Genomic DNA, 22,915 nt, shown 5'->3' with positions numbered 1-22,915 from the left:
AGATGCATGCACACTTAAACTTGGTTTTAAGTTTTTGCCCCTTCTTACTAATTCTGCAATTTTTGGCAAGTTCTTTAACCTTTCAAAGCCTGTTTCCTCATCTGTATCATGTCCATCTTAGTAGCTACCTCTTAGGGTGGTTGTTAGGATTCAGTGAGCTTATGTCTACAAAGCTCTTTGCATAGCCTTTCAAATGTGTCTTTGTCCATTCACTTGATGAATCACTGAGCACCAGCCATGTGTCAAGCACATGTGATTTGCAGCCAGGGACCATTTTGCCCACCAGGAGACATTTGGCAGTGTTTTGATACATTTTTGATTGTCACAACTGGGAGAGGGGACTTCTACAGGTTTCTGCTGAGTGGGGGCCAGGGATACTGGTAAACATCCTATCATGCACAGGAAAGGTCATCCCCCAACCTGCCAACAAAGAATTATTTGGGCCAAAATATCAATAATGCTAAGGTTAAAAAGCCCTGCTCTAGGGCTGGGGTTGTGGCTTAGTGGTAGACCGCTCTCACATGTGAGGCACTGGGTTCGATCTTCAGCACCACATAAAAATTAATAAACAAAATAAAGATATTGTGTCCATCTACAACTAAAAAGATATATTTTTTAAAAGCCCTAGAGAAGGGCAGTGGTAATGATAATACGCCTGATCTTGTAAAGTGTGTACTTTAGTGGGAAAAGATAGGCAATAGATTAGTAAACAAATGAACATGACAAATTTAGATGTATTAAATGTGATGTCAGTCAAAGAAGGTACTTTGATACTCACTGGGAATGGGGGTATATGAAAAGGTCAAGGAAGTTTTCTCCGAAAGGTTATGTTAGAGCTCAGTCTACCTGAGTGACAAGATACTGTCAAACAATGATCAGGAAGACGAGCAGTCCAGGCAGAGAGAAGCAAGTGCAGATGCCAAGGCAGAAATAAACTTGGCCTGTTAGATAAACACAAAAGCTTATATAGTGGGGGCATAGTGATTTGAACAGTAGGTAGAAATGAGGAGGGCAAGATTCCATGGGAGTAGGGATCTCCGGACTTCCATAAAGGGACAGAGAGGAAAGGTTTTTGGCTTTGCAGATCATATGGTCTCTGTCTTAGCCGCTCATTGCTGGTGTGAAAACAGCCATAGATAACTATGTAATTGGTGTGGCTGTGTTCCAACAAAACTTTATTGATAAAAACAGAGGGGTGTGTAGGCTGTAGTTTGTAAACCCCTGCTGTAAGGTCTTGTAAGATGTGGTGAAGAGAGTGGATTTTAAAATAAAATTAGAAATCTCTGAGGATATTAAAATGAGGGGAATGACATGATCTAATTTACAGTAGTAAAGGAGCACTTCAACTGTCTCATAACAAGTGAATCCTCAGTGAATTAGAGTCAGCCAGCCATTCCTGTGTCCTTTCACATAATTTATGACAGTCACATTTGGCTCCCTATCTACTGCACTTGCTTTGCATTTCTCTGTCTCTGAGCCTTTGCTCTTACTGTTCCCTCTGGCTGGAATTCTATGTCACTCCCAGTGACACAGCCAAGCGTCTCTTCCTTTGCACCCTGTTCCTTTCTCTCAGAACCACTCCTTAACGTTGGGTTTCTCTATTATAGCACTTATTTCATTTAATTATGTAATAATGCAGTCTTGTTTTATGTAATAATATAGTCTTGTTATAAGAGCTACCACTTAGCATTAAAGATGCATCAGACACTCTTTTCTTAAATTTTTGTTTACGCATTATAATTATATATAATAGTGGGTTTCATTATGCCTAATCATACCTGCACATAATTTGTTCAGTCTTCTTCCCTAGTACCTTCCCTTTCCCTTCCCTTCTCCCTAACTCAATCCATTTACTCTACCAATCTCCCTTCTGTCATTATTTTTTAATTAGTGTTTTATCATTATATAAGCAGTATGCATTGTGGTACATTTGTACATCGATATAGCATAACTCTGTAGATTTTATTCCCTTCTTAAAAGCTTTTGATACTTATTTCTCATTTAATCCTTGCAGCAACTCTCTGTGGTAGATACTAGCCCTATTTTCCAAATGATAGAATTATGGTCCATAGGACCACATAACTTGACTGAATTCATACAGCTAGATGGTAGCCAGGTGCTCATTTGAACTTAGTGTTCCCTGACAGCAAGCCCTTAGCAATTCTGCTCTGTGTCTGTTTCCCCCACTAGTCCGTGAGCTCCTTGAGGGCAGGGACCATGTTTAATTCATGTCTATGCCGTGTGCCTAGCACAGTGCCTGGCAAATAATAAGTGCTCTATAAATGTTTATTACATTGTATTGGCTTCAGGAAAGGAACCATTTGAACATTATAAATGTACTATCTTCAAGACCACTAGATGTCACTCGAGATGCATAAATGTGGTTAGACTTTAATGTGACTGAGAAGACCTTAAACAGCATCTGCCCATTTTTAACAAAGTAAAAATGAGCCTTTCTTTGAATTTTGAATCTTCTCATGGCCATCTGTTTTCAATTACTTGATCATGACAACCTTACCTACCAGAGGTGTCTTAGCGTCGTTTTCCTCCCTTGAGTATTACTTGTCTTTGGGGGTGCTGCTGCTACAGCTTTTCATACTGCTGTTTTGTGTGTTTTGTCTGTAGTAGTTAACTTAATTGATAAACATTTGAGCACCTATTGTGTGTCAGGTACTGTGCTAGACTCTGGGGATACAGAGATGAATTGAGACATGGCCTTTACCCTCAAGGAGCTCACAGTCTTTTTGGGGAGACTGACAGGTAAATAACTATACTCTACTGTGCTAAGTATTATAACCAAGGACTCTTAAGAAGTGCTGCTGAAGCACAGAGGAGAAAATTCTGCTTGGAGGGGTCATAGAACAGTTACTTTGTAACTTAGTAGACAACTAGGAAAATGAGGGAAAGCACATCTCAGCTAGAGGGAATTGCATGAGTGAAGGTATGGAGGTCCCGAAAGGACAAGGATTTGGGGAGGACTTGGTGGGCATTTTTTAGAAGAGAATGGTGGGGAATGAGGGTGGGAAGGTAGGCTGGAGGGTGAGGTGGCCACTAGTTTGTCAAGAATCTTGAATGCCATTCAAAGAGCTTTTTTTGACTTGCCCGTTTGGATTGCAAACTACTCTGAGTGTTCTGTGAAGGGAGTGACCAACAAATTGTGTACATTAGACACTTACTTTAGGGGAGAGCCTGGTGATGGAAAGACTTATACTCCAGGCCCTGTGAGTCAGAACAAGGGCTTATGCTGTAGCAGCTGGGGTGGCAAGGATAGGAAACCTGAGGGGCAGGGTAGAGGAAGAAAGAACAGAGTTGGTGAGTAGAAGAGTCACAAGAACTTCTTAATGAAGCTGTTCCCCAGGAAGCACAGGTAAAAACAAATTTTGAAGAACCAAGACTAATGTCTGTTCTTTAGCCTATGAAAAAACTGAAATTGGACCTTCTCTTCCATCATCATAACAAAATATTGCCATGAAAGTTGCAAGGTCCCCAAACGTGCAACTCCCTCCTGGAATTGCATTGTGCCAGCCTTGTTTTGGGAACTTTCCTCTAGTTCTTATTCAACAACTGGGCAGTGTTGCTCTCCCTGACTCTGCTTAGAGTGGACTTACATTCAGAGAAGAAATGGTATTTTACTGACACTGGTGAGGGGGATTACAGGAATAGAATTCTTCACCCTGCTTGCCTTAGAATCCAAGCTGTTGCTAAGGAAAGTGTCAGGAGCCAAAAATGTATATCAACAACCGTAGAGGGTAAGAAAACATTAACCATTCCATAGCTTCTGTGTTGAGAAATGTAGTTTCCTGACAATGTACATATGTGACTAGGCCTTTTTTTGGCTTCAAAATCTCACTTGCTCTTTGTGTTTTTCCTTTAGGGTTGGTGTTGATTCAGACCAAGAACATTTGGTAAATATGCATTTGTGTTGTCCCTGGCATTTCTGTCAAGTGTACAGCTATTTGGAAAGAAAACAGCCTCCTGTAGACTTCATGTCACTATTTAGATCCTGTGTTGTCTGCCTCAGCTTTTAACTGACTTCATTCCTGGCTTTTCTCACTACTCCATAGAGACAAAACCACATTTTAGTTAGCTTGTGGTTATCAAGAGTGGCAGGTTTCCTATCTGTAGTCCATCCTGGGCTTTTGCCACAGAGGGGAGTAGTCTTTTAAGCACTCCTGGGTTTTCAAGTGACTGCTCTGGCACAGGGAGCCTTTTTCCACTTTGGTTTGCGCATGAAGGCTTGTCTCTGATGTCAGCCTCACTCCAGCTGCTCTTCCTGTGTAACTTTCAAATTGGATGACCAGCAGCTGCCCCTGAGAACTGCCTAGAAGCTTTTGAATGTTGAACTAGCCTTCCCTGCCTGCTCAGGAGAATGCACTTTCTTATCTCCTTGCTTCTTTCCTTCCGTGTGTCAGTTTCTCAGTTGTTCCTATGAACTCCAGCCTATTGGATTGAGCACAGTGTAACTGGCTGCACTTTCTAGACTAACCACCCTTTTTCAGTATTTTCTGTCTGCTGTTTAATGGTTTCTGAGCACCACTGTATATGTAACTCTGTATTAGACATAAGATGAAAAATCAATGAAATTATGTTTTTGAAAACAGCATCTCCTTCAAGACAGGATTCTTGTTCTTGTCTGAAATAAGCATTGGTATATTTTTCTTTAGGGTATAGTTAAAAAAAACATTTATCAGATTCATTTCCTAAATGCTAATTTTGTTAGCTGTTGAGTGATGAATGCCTGTGTGTATGTGATATAGTAAGTACTTGCCTCTTTTGTGGTCAGAGCCTTAAAGTAGAATTCCATGGGCTTGAAATACTTGAACAAACCAGGCTGGATAAATTCCCATCATGCCAAGCTGCTGGGTTAGTGTCCAAGTGGTAATAGCTCCTCAATGCCTCCACCCCTGTGGCAAAACCAGAATACAGTTATCATGCAGCTCACAGGACAAATTCTTGATTGTTGTCTGAATAAGGCTCCATCAGCTGTGTCACCTCTGTCACCAGAGGGGAAATGGAAACAGAATTGCAGGGACACAGCCAGGTTGGTGACTGTATGTGGTGATATACAGAAAAGAAAAAAAAAAAGATTTTTCCCTGACTTCAAAATTCCATGGATGTTTTGGTTATATTGTTTACTCAATAAATGTCTGCAAGGAAACACAGAGGAGCACTATAGTAAGTATGGAGTGTGGGGAGGGTTGGATGTGCAGGTATTAATGTGGTAAGGAGGTGGTGAGATCTATAAACAAATTGCTTTTCAAGAAGTAAACACAAAATAAATAAATAAAAATAAAACAAAATACCGTGGGCTAGAGATACAGCTCAGTGTTAGAGCACGTACTTAGCAGGCACAAGCCCTGGTTCCATCCCCAAACCAGTAAGTAAGTAAGTAAGTAAATAAATAAATAAGGTGAAGGTATGCAAAACCATACCTAGTGATGTGAAAGGAAATATAGAAAATGTTCTTCATTACTTATAAGCCCACACATTGTCCTCAGACATTTTTGTGTATGTACTGATCCATGTCAAGGAAAATAATAACTTCTTCTGAGAATTAGGGAAGACAGGAAGGAACCAAAACCCAGAATCTAAACTCTGCGCTCTTAGAAAATTATAGAACCTTAGAATACTAGCACTAGAAAGGGCCTTGGGGAGTCTCTAACATTCACATATTACACATGAAGAAATTCAAGTCTGGAGAGGTAAAAAGTTAGTTAACATTGGTGAGCCAGGACTGGAACCAGATAGTCTTAACTGCCCAACTACCGACCATACCATATTACAAGTAAGGACACAGTTTATCTTTTTGGAAACTATTTTAGAAGGAGCCTGCTTGCTGTATTAATTTTCTCCCCTAAGCAATCAGGCTTACCATGGAATTTCCCTGCTTGTTTTCATTTTGCTAGTGAGTTAAGAACATAATAATAACTTTGAATGCCAGTTACTTTTGAGACCCATGACAACTCCCAAAGATAGGAATGAACGTTGGTATGATGTTTTCTACTTAAGTTGCTTTTGCATTGGGGGTATAAGTCTTTCAAATTTCAAAAGTGAATTTTCCTACACTGACTTTTAAAAATGACAATAGATTCATAAATTAGCAAGTCTTCTGAATAATAGAGATGTTCAGACAAATATTTAAATTTCTTCAAAACTGCTGTATACAAGCCATTAAATTTCTAATGTTACCCATGTTGGAAAGTTTCTTTTCTGTAGGCTCTAGTTCTGATTCTTCTAAGGAAGGACTCTATACAAATGTGTTTGTGTATATAATGATTTTTGTATTATCTTTCTGCAGGGTGTTCCAGAAAATGAACGGAGAACTACCAAAGCAGAGAGTGCTTGGCTCTTCCGGATATGGTACAACTTCGATCATAAGTATCCTTCATTGAGAAAAAAAAAGATAGTATGGACACAGAACAATTGTTTTGTTTGTTTGTTTTATGGTGCCAGGGCCTTCCTTACACATGCTAAGCATGCACTCTACTACTGAACAACCCTAGTGTCAGAACAACTGTTTTGACAGTTGCTTTCTGGAAGTGGAATGTAAAACCTAACCTATAGTCTTCCCTTTCTTCATCAGTGTGTGAAGGAGGAAATTCACACAATTGAATGCCTCTGCACACCCAGGAAACCAGTAGGTACTAGTTATTGTAAAGGCCGGTTATATGGAGGGAATCAAGAGCCCAGATGTCATACTTTCTTCAATATATAGGTTTATTTATTGAGCAAATTTTAATATTTGTTGTCCTTAAGCTAACTTAGTGAATCATATAAAAGGTATTTGTTTGTTCTAGTTGGGGTACTTGCTAGGGTGGACTAGGAAAGGCTGCCTTAGGGGAAAACATGGAGATGGAATAAAACTTCAGTACTGATCGATTACTACAGTATGCAGGGACATGCCTTTTCTTCCCTGGCCTTTTCAAAGACCAGGAGACTCAACTGTACATTCAGAATGCCATAAGTGTGGCACACACCAGTAATCCTAGCTACTCAGGAGACTGAGGCAGGAGGATCCGAAGTTCAGGGCCAGCATTGGCAACTTAGGTCCTCTCTCAAAATAAAAATAAGCTTAGGGATGTAGCTCAGTGGTACAACATTTACCTAGAATGTTCCAGACCCTGAGTTCAATCCCCAGCACCACAAAAGTGCCACAAATAGCTAAATATTTTCATTGATGATCATATTTTCTTGTCCTGTTGTAAATCTTCTTCATAGCTATGCTTTGAATAGTGTTGGTGTTCTATTACTTGTTTAAATCATGCCTTTAAAAACATTTTGCTACTGTTCAGATGTTTTTCTTATTTGAAATTTGAATCAGAAAAAAAGAAACCATGGAGTTATTTCAGGCTAAGATTTATTAGCAAGTGAATGAAAACTTGGTTTAGGTTCCATTGAAGCAAATTTGGGATAAGCATGTAAAAATTGTTCTGTTTGCTGATCAAAGCCTCATATACTTAACATGAATGCACTTGACACTTATGATTAGAAGCTACTACTTACTATATTCTATTTACCAGATATTTGCATTCACTCTTTACAAGTATTTCAAAATTAAATTACTGTATGGAAACAAGAATGCAAGCATATCTGTGGTATTAAGACTCCCATTAGGGAGGGAGACAGCCTGGCTCTTTAAAATAGTTTAAAGATTATGTCATTACTTTTGGCTCTATTATCAGCATTTTGGATATAAGCCCTTTGCATACCTCTTGGGGCTTTTCATCCCTCTGATTTAACAATTATTTTAGCATCTTTTGCATAAACTGTTTTGTACATTTTCTGCATTATACACAAACAAATGATCTTAATGTACAGAAAGAATACCAGCTTTTTAAAAAATATTCTTATAGAAGTAAACATGAAGACTTGTTTGATTCAGTACTACCCTATTAAGTACTACACAAAATCTGGTCATGTTAATACCTGGTGCCCTGGGAGAATTAATTATTCATCATTCTAGATTTTGGTTCTCTTGGGTACAACTGGATTATTTATTAAAATTGTGGTATAACTTGGAATACAATAAAGTACATGAGTCTTAAATGTTTAGCTTAATGAATTTTGACCTATATCTACACCTGTGTGCCCACCATCCATATAAAGCTATATAGAAGCATTTCCAGCACCATAGAAGGTTCCCTATGATCCTTTGAAATAGTAACATCATCCCTGCCACCCCCAGAAAGGGGTAACCATGATTCTGACTTCAGTCAGCATGAATAACATTTTATCTGTTCTTGATATCCACAAAAATGGATCATGTATTATGTATTCTTTTGTGTTTTACCTCCTTCGCTCAGTATCCTCTATGTAATTTATTTATGTTGTAGCATGTAACAGTGATTCATTCTTTTTATGGCTCTGTAGTGTTCCAAGGTATGAATATATTATATGATTTTTGTTTTTGTTTTTAACCATCCTACTGTTAATAAACATTTGAAAATGCTTTTGGCCATAACAAATAAAATTAATATTTTAGAATATATGTATATTTTTGGTGGATATAAGCACTCACTTCTTTTGGGTGTATACCAAAAAGTAGAATTTGGGGCAAATATATGTTTAGCTTTAATTCATACTGCCAACCAGTTTTCTGGAGTGTTTTTAACCAGTGTGGTTGTAACCAATTTGATAAATTCATCGTTACACCCAGTAACAAGTTAAGGGAGTTCTGGTTGTTTCACTTCTTTGCTTGAACTTGGTATTTATCAGCCTTTTGAATTTTAGCCATTTTGCTGAGTATATAGTGATATATCCAGTAGTTTACTTTGCATTTCTCTCTGATACAGGTAAAAGCATCTTTTCAGATGGCTTTTGTACATCTTTTAGATGTCTTTGTCTTTTCTCTTTCCTATTTACTTATAGTTCTTTTATATTCCTGAATTAAGTTTATTGATGATTTTATGGATTATGTCTTTTTAATCTGTAGCATGCCTTTTCATTTTTTGGATCCTGTCTTTTGAAGAACAGAAGTTCTGCATTTTAATGAAGTCCATTGTAGTATTTTCTTTTGTGGCTAGTGTTTTTCATCCTAAGGTTATGAATATATATTTCCCATTTTCTTCTAAAAGTGTGACTGTTTTAGCATCATCTTTAGGTCTTTGATCCATCACAAATTAATTTTTTTGCAGTGCCTAGTATATACAAAGCCCTGGGTTCAATCCCCAGCTATATAGGCAGCCTTTTTATTTTATTTTGTGACAGGGTCTCTCTAAGTTGCCCAGACTGGCCTTGAAATTGCCATTCTCCTGCCTCAGCCTCCCAAGTAACTGGGATTTATAGGCATGTGTCACCATGCCTAGCACAAATTAATATTTACCTGTAGTGCGAGGTGCTTATGGTTAATATCTACGTTTTTTTCCAATATGGATATCCAAATGATCTAGCACCATTTATTAAAAATACTAATGATTACTGGACTGGGGTTGTAGCTCAGTGGTAGAGCACTTGCCTCACATGCATGAGCCCTGGGTTTGATCCTCAACACCACATAAAAATAAAGAGATTGTGTCCATCTACAACTAAAAAATATTTTTAAAAATACCATCATTACTCCCATTAAATTGCAGTGGAATCCTTGTTGTAAATCACTTGGCCATATAAGTAGGGGCCAATTTCTGAACTTTCTATTCTCTATTTTTATATCAATCACACTTTTTAATTACTGTAGAGTAAATGTAGGTTTATTTTTCTCTAGTACTACCTTAGCTATTTTAGGCCCCCTTGCATTTTCCTTTAAATTTTAGAAATATCTGGTCAATTTATACATTTTGTGTCTTGCTAAAAATAAGCAAAAAAAAAAACCTACTGGAAAGAACTGATATCTTAGCAATGTGAGACTTCCAATTCATGAACACAGCCTCTCTCCCCATTTTCTAGTATTTGATGCTTTTGCAAATGGTATTTGTTTCATTTTCTGTTTGTTATTGTTATACATATAATTGGATTTTATGTATTGATCCTATGTCCAGCTGTCTTACTAAAGTTCACTTACAATTTCTAGTGGGTTATAGATTCTTTTTGGTTTTCTGCATACACGATTTGAGTGATCTATGAATAATGATGTGTTATTTTTTATTTTACAAGCTCTTGTATTTCTTTTTTTGTTATTTTTCTACATTTATTTTGCATTATAGTTGTACATAATGCTGCAATTTGCTGTTATACATTTGTACATGCACAAAACATAACAATATATATGGCCTGTATTTCTTTTTTCCCTCCCTACCTTCTGTATCTTTCTTCTATTCTACTTATCCCTCTTTAGTTTTCATGTAATCCCTTCACATTTCTTTTCCCTTTCCCTCTCTAGCTTCCACATATGAGAGAAAGCATATATAACCCTTGCCCTTCTGAGTTTAGCTTTTTTTTTTTTGCTTAATATAATGTTCTCAGATTTCATCCATTTTCTTGCAAATGACATAATTTCATTTTTCTTTATGACTAAGTAAAACTCCATTGTGTATATAGGCCATATTTTCTGTATCCAACCTAGGCTGATTCCATTTTTGGCTATTGTTAGTTGTGCTGTTATAAACATGGGTATGCACTAATCACTATAGTATGGTGATTTTTAATTCTTTAAGATAAATACCAAGGATTGGTATAGGTGAGTCTAGTGCCTAGTCTTTTTAGAAACTTCCATACTGATTTTCATAGTGTTTGTATTAATTTATGGCCCCACCAACAGTTTAAAAGTTTCTTTTTCTCCACATCCTCTCCAGTATTTATTGTTATTTGTATTCTTGATGCCCTTGTATTTCTTCTTTGAGTCTTAATACATTGGCTGGACCTCTACAGCTCATAGCTGAAGGTGAGTGGTGATAATGACATTCTTGTCTTATTCCTTATCTCAGGGAGAAATTTTTCAGTATTATACCATGAAGTATAATGTAACCTTTAGGAAATTAAGAATATTTCCTTTTATTTCTAGTTTTCTGAGAGTTTTATCATGAATAGACATTGAGTATTATTTATGTTTTTCCTGCATCAGTTTAGTTGATGACATGATTTTTTTTCTCCTTTAACCTGTCATTGTGCTGATTTGCATTGATCAGTTGTTTGAATATAAAATCATTCTTGCTTTGCTGGAAAAAAAATCCCATTTGATCGTGATATGTTACCTTTTGTATATGTCATTGGATTTAGTTTGTTAGTATTTTGTGTTTGCTTTTGTGGGAGATATTGGCTTGTGATTTTTAAAATTGTAATGTTCTTTATTAGGTTTATATAGCAATATTATGCTGACCTTAAAATAAGTTGGGGAGTATTTGTTCTTCTGTTCTCTGAAGGAGTCAATATGAGATTGGTATTGAAGTTATTTGGACCTCTTTCTTTTTATATGGGATGGGTTTTTTTATCTTTTAATAGAAGACTATTCAGATTTTCTTGATTCTTTTGTCAAAATTATTTGGCAAGTTTTTCTTGTTTTTATTCTTTTGGCAAATTCTCCTAAGGAATTTATTCAGAGAGTGTAACACCACAACTTGCTAGCCTTAATAGTATCCTACTCAGTGCCATTGGACACAGACTTAGACATTTCTGTACTAGTAGAATTTATCATTCTAGTTTTTTTCATTGGCTTTGTGTGGCCAGATATTTTATAAAGTATATTTATGTTGAAAATTTAATCTTTACTTACAATTTAGTAATATGGCAAATCAAAAATTTTGTGTGACTTTCCCATTTTTTTAAATATTTTTTTAGTTGTAGTTGGACACAATACTTTATTTAATTAATTTATTTATGTGGTGCTAAGGGTCAAACCCAGTGCCCCGTATGTGCTAGGCAAGTGCTTCACTGCTGATCCACAACCCCAGCCCCTGACTTTCCCATTTTTAATTAAGAACTATCTTAGCTTCATATTCTTCCCCTGCCCCAACCCCTGGGGTGCTAGGGATCAAGCTCAGGGCTTTGTGCATGCTGGGTAAGAAGTCTACCACTGAGCTATATCCCCAGTCCATGTTCTCATATGGGGAAAATGGGGGACTGCGGATCCAGCTCAGTGGTAGAACACTTGCGTAGCAATTGTGAGGCCCTGGGTTTGAATCCGCAGTAGCACAAAAAAAAAAAAAAGCATGTGGGGAATATGATATATATGTCTATATCCTTTCTCCCTCCTTTTTCTTGTGATTTCCTCTTTTTCTTCTGAGTATCATATATTATCAATCCGTTTTTATCTGTTGAAATGAGGGTCTATAGTAGAGGCGTTCATTATTCATAGTTTATTTAAATGTCTTAGGAATTGACTTTCCTTACCTCCTTACAGTTTTACAGGAAAAGATTCAACCTGATACTGAAGTTCAACTTAGAGTGTTCAGGAGGCCACTTGAATCCACAGTAAATTATTAAAAACATTTTTATTACTTGTGTACTATTAAAATATTTAATCTCCTCTCTGAAAATTATCATTCTTTATTTTCTCCCTTGCTTCCTTCAGTGCCAAATTTAGAGTGACCTTATGTTCCTTTTACTTTTGGTAAAATCAGAAAAGCAATATGATGTAGTAGAATGGGCACATAATTGGAAATCAGGCCAATTTTGATTAGTAGATCAGTTTCTGTTTTCTTAATTGTGTGACTTAGGCAAGTCCTTGACCTCTCTGAGGCTCAGTTTTCCTATCTGTGAAATAGAGATGATAAAAAGGTCTCCCTTTGCTTTCTCACTGGCATCATGTGATGACAACATGAGATTGCATATGTGAAAGCCCTTTGTTAACCTCCAAAGTGGTCGATGGTTGGTATACTGTGATAATAACTGTCATTAACTGAGTTGTTTTTTGAATGTGTGGAAAAAGCGCAGCCCTTCCTTAACCACTCACAGCTACCTGAAGCCTCTGCTGACTCATAGTGGGCCTCCTCTCACCACCACACTCCCCAACTGCTGCGGGCCCATCGCCAGATGCCTAACCAGTCCCCAGGCTTATGAAGTAAGTGATTTTTATCCACCAACTGAACTGTTTAGCAAGTTTAATTTAGCTGCTTTATGGGTGGGTTTCTGGTTTTGTTTTATTTTGGTTTAGTTTTTGGCCTTTGAAGTATAAAATCCCTCAGAAGAAATTTAAGCATACTTTGCTCAACCAAAAAATACACTGAAATCTACAAATATAATTCATGGCCTTTCAAATATCATTTGATAACAGATATAGAATTTATCTCATCTTACTTAGGTGATGTTGCTACGTCATTCTATTCCCATGCCAGCTTTCATTTTTTGGTAGCAATGTGGCCCAAGTTTAGCACTAAATGTATGTTTTCGTCTGCGTGTTAGGGTTGCCACAGTTATGTTGAGAGAATTTTAAAACAATTTTGATGCTGCTCCTGAAGTGCAACAGATGTTTTGTTTCATACCTACCAACTTTTGGATATCTGAGAAGGTTTTTCTGCCCTGTGTTCACATTGTTGGAAGGCAGGGACAGATCTAGACAGAATCTAGATTCTGCATTTATGCAGACCAGCATATGATTGGTGATTTGGTAAATTTCCCAACTAAGAAAAAAGTGAGAGATATGCTAAATAGCCACTGTTTTTGCAATGTGAACATTTTAACTTTAAATCTTTGTTTCTAAACCAACCATTCAGAAATAATCTGGGGCATCCAGTGGGCTCTCCTATCAACAAAGCCTACCATTTTTGGCTACTCAGACACAACACCCAGGATCTTGAGTGGAGAGAGGGGAAGCTGTAGGGAAGCAGTGTAGACATGTACCCTCCAGTTGCTCGCAGCTTCCTTTGTGGCATGGCAAAGCAGATCCTACAGGAAATGGGTGGGATGAAGTAGGCAGCATGGGGGTGGCACCTGGGCCAGGTTGGGTGGTGGGAGTGGGAGTACCCTATAGCTTTGTTTAGAGTGAGTGCGTATTTTTGACAGACTGCTGGCAGAGTGGGAAGAACACCCCATGTTGCTTTATCTCTTTCCTACATTGCCTGGACTCCCCTCTCAAGCATTGTCCATTTCTGATGTGCCCTGGTAGCCCATTTGATTCTGTACAGAACTGTCAGCCTGCTCTGTTGGTTCAGGCAGTGAGGTTTGGCTAGCATCCCTCTTGCCATCACCAAGAATCCAAAGGTCCACAACAACTGTGTGTCCTGTGGACTATAAGAAAATGTGATGCATCACTATAGGAGTTTCTGGGGCTACTGTAACAAAGTACCACAAATTGAATGGCTTAAATGATAGACATACCTTAAGAGTTCTTGAGATTAGAAGTCTAAAGTCAAGGTAAGGGCAGGACTGGTTCCTTCTAGGCCTCTCTCTTGTGCTTTGCTTTGCGGGCTGTCTGTGGCATTCCATCACTTACAGATACATCACTTTACTCTCAGCTTTCATCTCCACATGATGTCTTCCCATATGCACCAATCTGTATCCAAATTTCATAAGGATAAGCATCATTGGATCAGGGCCCACCTTATTTCTAAATATGATCCTGTTTCCAAACAAGGTCATATTCATAGGTACCAAGGGTTAGGTCATCAGTATCTTTTGGGGGGAATAAAATTTAACCCATTATAGCCATAAACCTTGTTGTTCTAATATATTTTTGTTGTTAATCACTTTTTTAAATGTTTTTTTTTAGTTGTCAATGGACCATTATTTTATTTGTTTATTTATATGTGGTGCTGAGAATCTAACCCAGTGCCTCACACATTCTAGGCAAGTGCTGTTAACACTGAGCCACAACCTCAACCTGCTAATTACTTCTGTAAGTTATTAAATCAATATGCTCATAGCTAAATATTTAAACTGTGGAATGTACAAAGTGAAAGAATTCATTTTCCTCCTACCTAATTCCTTAGAAACAGTCTTCATTAAAGGTTTACTATAGATACTTACTGATATATTTTTTTCTAAATGTTTAATTTATTCAGTGTTTTGCAGTGTTGGGGATTAAATTCAAGGCCTCACACATGTTAGGCAACTGTTCTAACGCTAAGCTACATCCAGCTCTATCTATACACACTTATATGTGTGTATAGCTTTGTTTTATACACATGGGGTTGTAATAGGTGTACTGTCCCACTACTTGCTTTTTTCAATTGCTGCTACATCATTGATGGCTTTTCATTAGGTACATTAGAGCTGTTACCTTCTCTTTTTTATGAATATATAGTATTCCATTTGTAGCTATACTAAATTGATTAACTCAGTCTCCCATAGACATTTAAGTTTCTTCTTTTTTTTGCTATTACAAATAATACAGCAAATATATTTTTACATATTCTTTTACATGCCAGTTTACTCAAGGATATGAAAATATATAGAATTGCTTTTAAAGATAAAATTGCTGGGTCAATATTTTAAAATTTGGTAGATATTTCCCTAGACCTCAAACTTAATGAAAACATTAGGAAGTGCCATAGAGCCTGTGCTGTCCTGTGAAGGAGCTAAAACCCTTTGTTGTAAGTATTATTAAGTGACAGAAACTAGTTAAACTTATAATTACTTATAACTACATTAGGGGATAGGGAAAAAGTGATTTGGTTTAGTTGGTGGCTATTGATAATATTTTTCAATCCACATTTGTTTATCTTAGTTGTTTGGGAAATTCCTGGAAACAGCCAATGTCCAACAGTATAGGAACATATAAATAAAATAAAACTCACTAGTAATTCTGTTTTTACAGAGTTAATGTTGAATACCATTCCAGACTTTTCTGTGTGTTCACATGTTTTTTATTTACCAAAATGGGACTATACATTCTTGATTTCTTTTCCCTCTTGTAGAACTTTATTAAGTATGCTATTTTGCCACAAACTTTCCATTATAACCAGAGCTTATGGAGCTGGGAGACAAGTATGCAGTGAGGATTTCGTATTTCTGTGTGAGGTGGTTGGACTAGATAGCATCAAGTCTTTTATCATAACCATGTGTTTATCAGTGTGCTCCTCCCCCTCTCATCCTAGACCCTAAGACCCTTGATGGCAGACCAATATGTGAAAGAGCAAGTGCTATTTCAGGGAAGGGGTCCAGGAATGGGATGCTGTAAAAGCACACAGGAGGGACACCTAACCTAGACCTGGAAGATCAAGGATGACTTCCAGGAGAAAATTATAAATAAATGCTAGTCACATGAAGTGGGCAGAGAGGACAACATGTAGAATGATGTGGAGGTAAGAGAGACTTGGAAGACATCTGGGCAACTGGCAGCACTATATACATTGGGGATGTTGGGGTATGAGATGCAGGTTGTGTCAGAAGATAAGGCTGAAGGGGACAAGTCACACTGTCCTTTTTTTTTGTTTAGTTGTTGATGGACCTTTATTTTATATATTTATATGTTGTGCTGAGGATCGAACCCAGTGTCTCACACATGCCAGGCAAGTGTGCTTCTGCTGAACCACAGTCCCAGCTCCCAAGTCACACTGTCTTTTAAGGCATTGTAGGGACAATTAAACCTTATCTTGAGGGCATTGGGCCACTGAAGAGTTTTAAATAGGGAATGTTTAAAAATTCTCCTACTGGAAATGATTCTTTAATTTCTTAACAATTCTGAATTTTATTTTATTTGCATTTAGAACCAAGAACAATTGAAGGATGATGACTCTGATCTTATTCTCAATGATGGTGATATCAGCTTGACATACGGGGATTCCACTGTGACCACTGAATCGACAACATCTAGTGCCCCTAGGAGATTCTTGGGCAACAGTTCTGAAGATGCCCTGGATCGTGAGCTTGCATTTGGGGACCACGAGCTGGTCATTCGTGGGACACGCCTGGTTCTGCCTATGGATGATTCTGAACCCGCATTAAATTCATTAGAGGATACGAGACACAGCCCAGCCTAAGCTTATTAATATTCACTTAGTGATTTGTAAAATTTGCACATGTGATTGTGAAGAAATTTGTACTACCTAAAAAGTCCTAGTGCATGTCTCTGAATGTGTAAGCTATATAAATGCTATTTATATGGCATAGAAAGAATATAACTATCCTGTACAAGGCAGATTGTTAACAAACTATTCTTTTAAGTTTTGCTGGCTGCACTATGTAGGCTGGATCTGTTTTAGAAAGTTACTTTCACAGTGATGTTGTGTGTTCTGTTAGCTTTATGTCTCAGTTAAAGTATAAAAAGTGATGGATTTACTCTATTTACCTGACACTTAGCAGGAGTACCGAGTTCTTGTGATGTGAATTAATTTGTGTGTGTGTGGTTGGGTGGGGGGAGAAGAAGGAGGGAAGTGTTATTTCCTAGTGAACCCAGGGAGGAGAGGTTCCTTTGTTGGGACGCTTTTGTTGATTGCTGCTGCCTTTGTCATGACCTTTTTCTTTCCCTTTTCTCTTGTGGCCTATTGTGGTGTAAGGAGCTGATGACATTTTGATCTTGCCCCACTCAGGTTGCAGAGTGAAGTTGGAGTGAAGTATGGGGCTGTCCCCCCCCCCTTTGCTGTGAAAGAACAGATTCATTAACTACAATACACTGGTGTTTCAAAAGAAGGCTGCAAATGACCTCCAAGACCTTATTTCTTTTCCTCTAGGCCAAGACCGTGGAGTTGCATCCAGCTGGCTTAGCCAAAGTACAGGTGTATATAGTTCAGGGCACTTGATTTAGATTTGGAGGGGCTGGGGCAGGTGGAGAGGGGACAGAGGGCAAGAAGGGAGTAATTGGTGTTAGAGGTCTCTCTTCCCAAATATGTAAATATTCTATACCAGATAAGTTTAAATAAGAAATTTAATTGCTGCTTAATTTTTGATTATGTACTTTATCTGTATAGCAAGCTTTGTTGTCACAAGTTTTTATATCAATTTAAATCGCTGCTCTTTAGCAGCCGAACAGGAGCAAAATGTAAAATTTTTAAACTTACTGTATCTAATTGTCATTTGTTAGTCTGTAGTTGATGTTAAAAGTTAATTTATGAATTCATGAACATCCCATACTACATCAAAGGCAGTCATAAGAGAATTGCAATGCTCTGGAGCATTTATTGTAAGGAGGCTCCTTTGTGTGCAGTGGGTATAGTTGTCTTCATTGTCATGTTACTTTTTAATATTAAACACCTAAGCTGCCATGTATTTTTTTCCACAGTTTTCAAGGAAGAGCACAGAACAATTTCCCATTTCATATTCATAGTATGAAAGTGAATTCTATTTTGTAATGCTGAAAATACTTATAGGTACAATGAATACTTGAAAGGGGAATACTTTTTGATGTTGATTCTGACCTATTAATAATTCTGAAGAAAAATATAAACTTTTGTGGATTTTTTCCTCAGGTCTGAGTAGCATTGCCTTAAATCTTACCCAATTAGAAAATTGATGTACGTACATGATGTTCAAATTTTCCACTGAAAACTATTCATCCAAACAAAACACGTACTTATTCTCCAAAAGAGTTCTGTGCTATTGCAAACACTCCTTGAGATTTTAAGGGAATTCTAATATTGTACCCTCTAGTGGCAGCCTTGACTGTTGGCATAGCCATTTGTTATGTAGTGGTAGCAACTTTCCTGCTATGCAGGAACCCCTCCTGTGAAGTGTATGTTTTATATGATGTGTGCCTCTTCGTCTAGTAAATAATTTCTTGTTGATGTATGTTTGAGGGGCTTTGTATGTCAGCATCATCTTCCCACAGAGTTATTCAAGTTATAAAAGGTTATACAATAATTTAACAACTACCTTTTTTATTGTCAGGTTACTGAGCTCACTTTATGAACATGGCTGTAAATACTTAGCATGATAAATTCCGTAACTTGTCTGTTTCAGCATGCATAAGACTTCTCATTAGGGGAACTGATAAAGCTTGAGTCCACTAAATCTGCCTTCAGTACTTTATCAAAGGGGAACCAAGCCTGCTGTGCTTACATCATCAGCCTCTGGAAGATTTTTCTTCTCAAATCTATGTGTACATCTCCACACAAAGAAGAGCAAACATTTCTGCTCAGACACCCATTGAATTGAAATGCCTGGATGAACTTTGATGAAGTACAGTCTGAGTTACCATCATGCACAAGTAGAACTGTTCTTGAACCTGTTTTTCTGTTGTTTGTGGAACCTACATGTTTGATTGACTTGAACGTTGCATCTTTTAAAGTTATTTTTAAAGGTCTCTTGGCATTTATCCTAGTTGTCTGTGTTTGGCAATGTGCTGTTAAAATAATAGACTTTTAATCTTCATGTATTTTTTTTTGTTTTCCCTTGGAGTACTTGGACAAATGTTATAGTGGTTTCTTTTAGGAAAATCTGTCATTAAAGAAATTATAGCCTTGCAAATAACCACTCACCATATTTGAGTCACAGCTTATTCTAGTGAGATGTAAAGAGTGCTGACTTCATTTATTTTTCTACACACACACACACACACAGACTGAAAAAGGGGGAAGACTTATGCTTTAAAAACAAACCTAACAACTTAACTTACAGGGTGGCAAATTCTTGGTGCTTATGTATAAGGGTGGGTGTATTTGTTTATGGTCACAGTTGGGCCATTTAAGAAATATGAGTCAAAGTGGTCAAATTCCATTACATTGATTTGTGGCCTGTTAACTCAGTAATGGAGAATGTCATGAAAATGTTAGTTGTTTCTATTAGATGGAGAGAGTCGATTCTTTAACCAGTTAGGGTAGAAAGGCAGTTTCAGGTTCTTTCCCCCAAGCTAAAGATGCATCTCTCTTTTTTTTTGTACATGACATGTTTTGTAGTTAGGTAATGATACTGTCAGCTGGCTACTGGCCCCAGCCACCATCCATTGTGTCTTGTTGCCATCCACTATGGCTTCCTTGCTCATAGCCCAATGAAAGGCACAGGTTGGGGGCTCACACACAACAGACTTATTCCTTGAAACAACTCACATTTTATAATTCACTGCACATTAGTTAACCTGACCCAGTGCTGGAGCATAAGGAAGTGAAAAGATAGATGTTTTGAGTTGATCAGAAATTTCTTGACAGGAAGTTCAACACTAAGATGATGCAGGAGGAGGCTTGAAAATAAATTCGAGAATAACAGTAGTTAATATTATTATTTTAAAAAAATATTTTTTTTAGGTTTTAGGTGGACACAATATATTTATGTTACATTTATGTGGTGCTGAGGATTGAACCCAGTGCCTCGTCATGCTAGGTTAGCATTCTATCACTGAGCCACAACCCCAGCCCCTATTATTATTTTTTTAATTAGGTTTTTTTAAAAAAAATTTTTAGTTAATGATAGACCTTTATTTTATTTATTCATATGCGGTGATAAGAATCTAACCCAGTGCTTCACATGCCAGGCAAGTGTGCTACCGCTGAGCCCCAGCCCCCGCCCCCTATTATTATTTTGGTACAGGGGATTGAACCCAGTTGCACTTAACCACTGAGCCACATCCCCAGCCCCTTTTGTATTTTATTTAGAGACAGGGTCTTGTGGAGTTTTTTAGGCCTTACTAAGTTGCTGAGGGTGACCTTGAACTTGCCATCCTCCTGCCCCAGCCTCCTGAGCTGAGATTATAGGTGTGCACCACTATGCCCACCAGTGGTTCCCATGAGGGTACATTCCACTATTCTCATTTCACAGTTGAGGAAACTGAGGTGCAGAATAGTTGTCACATGGCTAATTAAGTCACAGAGCTAGTTAAATCCAGTCTGATTCCAAAGTCCAGAATCTTCACCCCTACTCTACTGGCTCCAAAGACAGACTCTGCTAATCTATCTTTTAGTATAACGAGAAGGATAATGAAGGGAGTTGCAGATTTCGAGCCTGCTGCCCACCACCTTCGTGTTACAAGGCCAGGGTAAGGCATGAAGTCAGCTCTGTCCCTCCACTTGGGGCCATGTTGTCTGCCTCACGCAGGTTCCCCTGGTTAGGAGGGTTCTTACACTCCTAGCCAGGGGCCCTCCTGTGTCTTGTGTAGCCCATGGGCAAGGCAGCCTGACTAGCAGCATTCCTTCATTCTGCCTCCCAACCTTTTCAACAAATGGCCATCTTTCATGGCAGAGCTTTCAATTCTAAAAGTGGCTTTGTGTCCACATAGTTTGGTTTAGAAAAAAGAAAAAAAAAAGTCCAGGTATTGGAGTTACACACATCTGAACACTTTCTTTATATGGTTCACAGTAGAAATAACAGACAACTGAATAACAATCCCAGCTCTGCTGGAGAGTATTCTATAGGAGTTACAGCCATATCATGGGGTGTTATTTTTCTTTTTCTTTTTTTGGTACTGGGGATTGAACCCAGAGGTGCTTATCCACTGAGCCATATCCCTAGCCCCCTTTTTTAAATATATTTTTTTAGTTGTAGTTGGACACAATACCTTTATTTATTTTTATGTGGTGCTGAGGATCAAACCCAATGCCTCACATGTGCTAGGCAAGTGCTCTATTGCTGAACCACAATCCCAGCCCCATCCCCAGACCTTTTTTATATTTTACTTAAGAGACAGTGTCTCAGTGAGTTGCTTAGGCCCTCACTAAGTTGCTGAAGCTGGATCTGAACTTGTGATTCTCCTACCTCAGCCTCCTGAGTTGCTGGGATTATAGGCATGTGTCACCACACCAGGCTCATGGGATTCTTAGGAATAATTCATGCAAGAAGTATTGATCACCTTCCAGTAGGGCAATGTGGATCATTTTTTATTTATTTTCTTTGTTATACATAACATTAGGATTCATTTTGACATAATTATAAAAGCATGGAGTATAATTTGTTTTAATTCAGCCCTCAGTACTTGACAAAGTACCTCAAATACAATAATCATAAATGCTGTGATGGAAAAATATGGGGCACTATGAGAGGGGATTTTCAGGAACTGAGAATGATTTTCCAAATAAAGTGATATTTAAGATCAGACCTTGGGGCTGGGGTTGTGGCTCAGCGGTAGAGTGCTTGCCTAGCATTTGCGAGGCCCTGGGTTCGATCCTCAGCACCACATAAAAATAAATAAATAAAATGAAAGTATCGTGTCCAATTACGACTAAAAAAAAAAAAAAAAAGATCAGACCTTAAGTGTAAGTTAAGGGCCAGTCAGGTGAAGGGAAGTGAGGATGAGGAGCATTTTTGGCAAAGTGACAGTGACCTATAGTTGCTATTTCATATAACATTCCTTCAATCACACATTGAGTGGCAAAGACACCATGTAGTCTGCTGTGTACATATAGTGAAAAATAAGAGATGTGGGACTAACCTCAGCACTTAAACATTAGTAGGAAGACGGTAAGCATCCAACAATTAAATAGTGGTGAGAATAATGAGTGCACCTTGAACCAAAATCCCTGCAAGTACCACACATTCCCCTGTTCTGCTGGGTCACTTAGGCCAAGTCTACCCTCCTTTTTTGTGTTGCAGTCTTCAGGCGTTTGAAAAGATGTCTTCCCTGAGTCTTTCTGTTCTAAGGTTAACACCATTCCCTTATCTTCTGAACATTAGGCCTGAAGTCCATTGTTCTACACTTCTCTGAACATGCCTTGCATGAGACCATACTGGCTAGGTTTCAGTGGCTGTATCACACCCTTATCTTATAATTAGAAGAAAGTCTGGATCAGCACGCTGTCCTCAGAAAGCTTACATTCTAGTCAGGGAAGTCAATAAACATAAACATAAACATAAAATAATGAAAGGTCGGGATAAGTCAAATAGGAAATGGGGTAGATTGTAGTGGGTATGAGGAGTTGGGCAGGGTGGAAGAGGCAAATCAGGAAGCCTTGCTTAAGAGGTTCCATTGAAAACAAGATGAATGAGCCATATGCTCAACGAATGTTTATTTAGCATGAGAGAAATGTCCTCTTGACCTTCGTTCAGTTGGAGTTTGAAGGCCAGCATGGCAGAATAGGAGAAGCAACAGGCTAACAGAAGGCCAGAATTCTAGCCCTGTATGCCACTGGGCACTTTTAGGAAACTATTTAAACCTCTCTGAACCTGCTTCTTCCTTTATAAAATGATGACAGTTCATGGATTCCGTAAACATTTAGTGAGCTATTAACATGTGCCAGACACTGTG

General features: G+C 38.0%; 1 protein-coding gene across 3 annotated transcripts in view; it reads left to right on the top strand.

Annotated features, from left to right (window-relative positions):
- Window positions 1-19,225, top strand: part of Slc9a6 (solute carrier family 9 member A6) — a 56,812-nt gene extending 37,587 nt beyond the window's left edge. For 2 of the 3 annotated variants that reach the window (XM_021726289.3, XM_078034228.1), the window contains 5 exons: window positions 2,671-2,760; window positions 3,875-3,905; window positions 6,299-6,378; window positions 12,826-12,931; window positions 16,518-19,225. In XM_021726289.3, coding sequence (XP_021581964.1) covers window positions 2,671-2,760; window positions 3,875-3,905; window positions 6,299-6,378; window positions 12,826-12,931; window positions 16,518-16,790 — 580 coding nt within the window. In that variant the 3' untranslated portion in view covers window positions 16,791-19,225. The remainder of the gene's footprint in view (window positions 1-2,670; window positions 2,761-3,874; window positions 3,906-6,298; window positions 6,379-12,825; window positions 12,932-16,517) is intronic. The other variant, XM_078034229.1, reaches the window with a different exon arrangement.
- Window positions 19,226-22,915: the final 3,690 nt, after the last annotated feature.

Source organism: Ictidomys tridecemlineatus, chromosome X, assembly GCF_052094955.1.
Source record: "Ictidomys tridecemlineatus isolate mIctTri1 chromosome X, mIctTri1.hap1, whole genome shotgun sequence".
In the NCBI taxonomy this organism is placed as follows: Eukaryota; Metazoa; Chordata; class Mammalia; order Rodentia; family Sciuridae; genus Ictidomys; species Ictidomys tridecemlineatus.
This window is presented reverse-complemented; position numbering and strand designations above follow the sequence as displayed.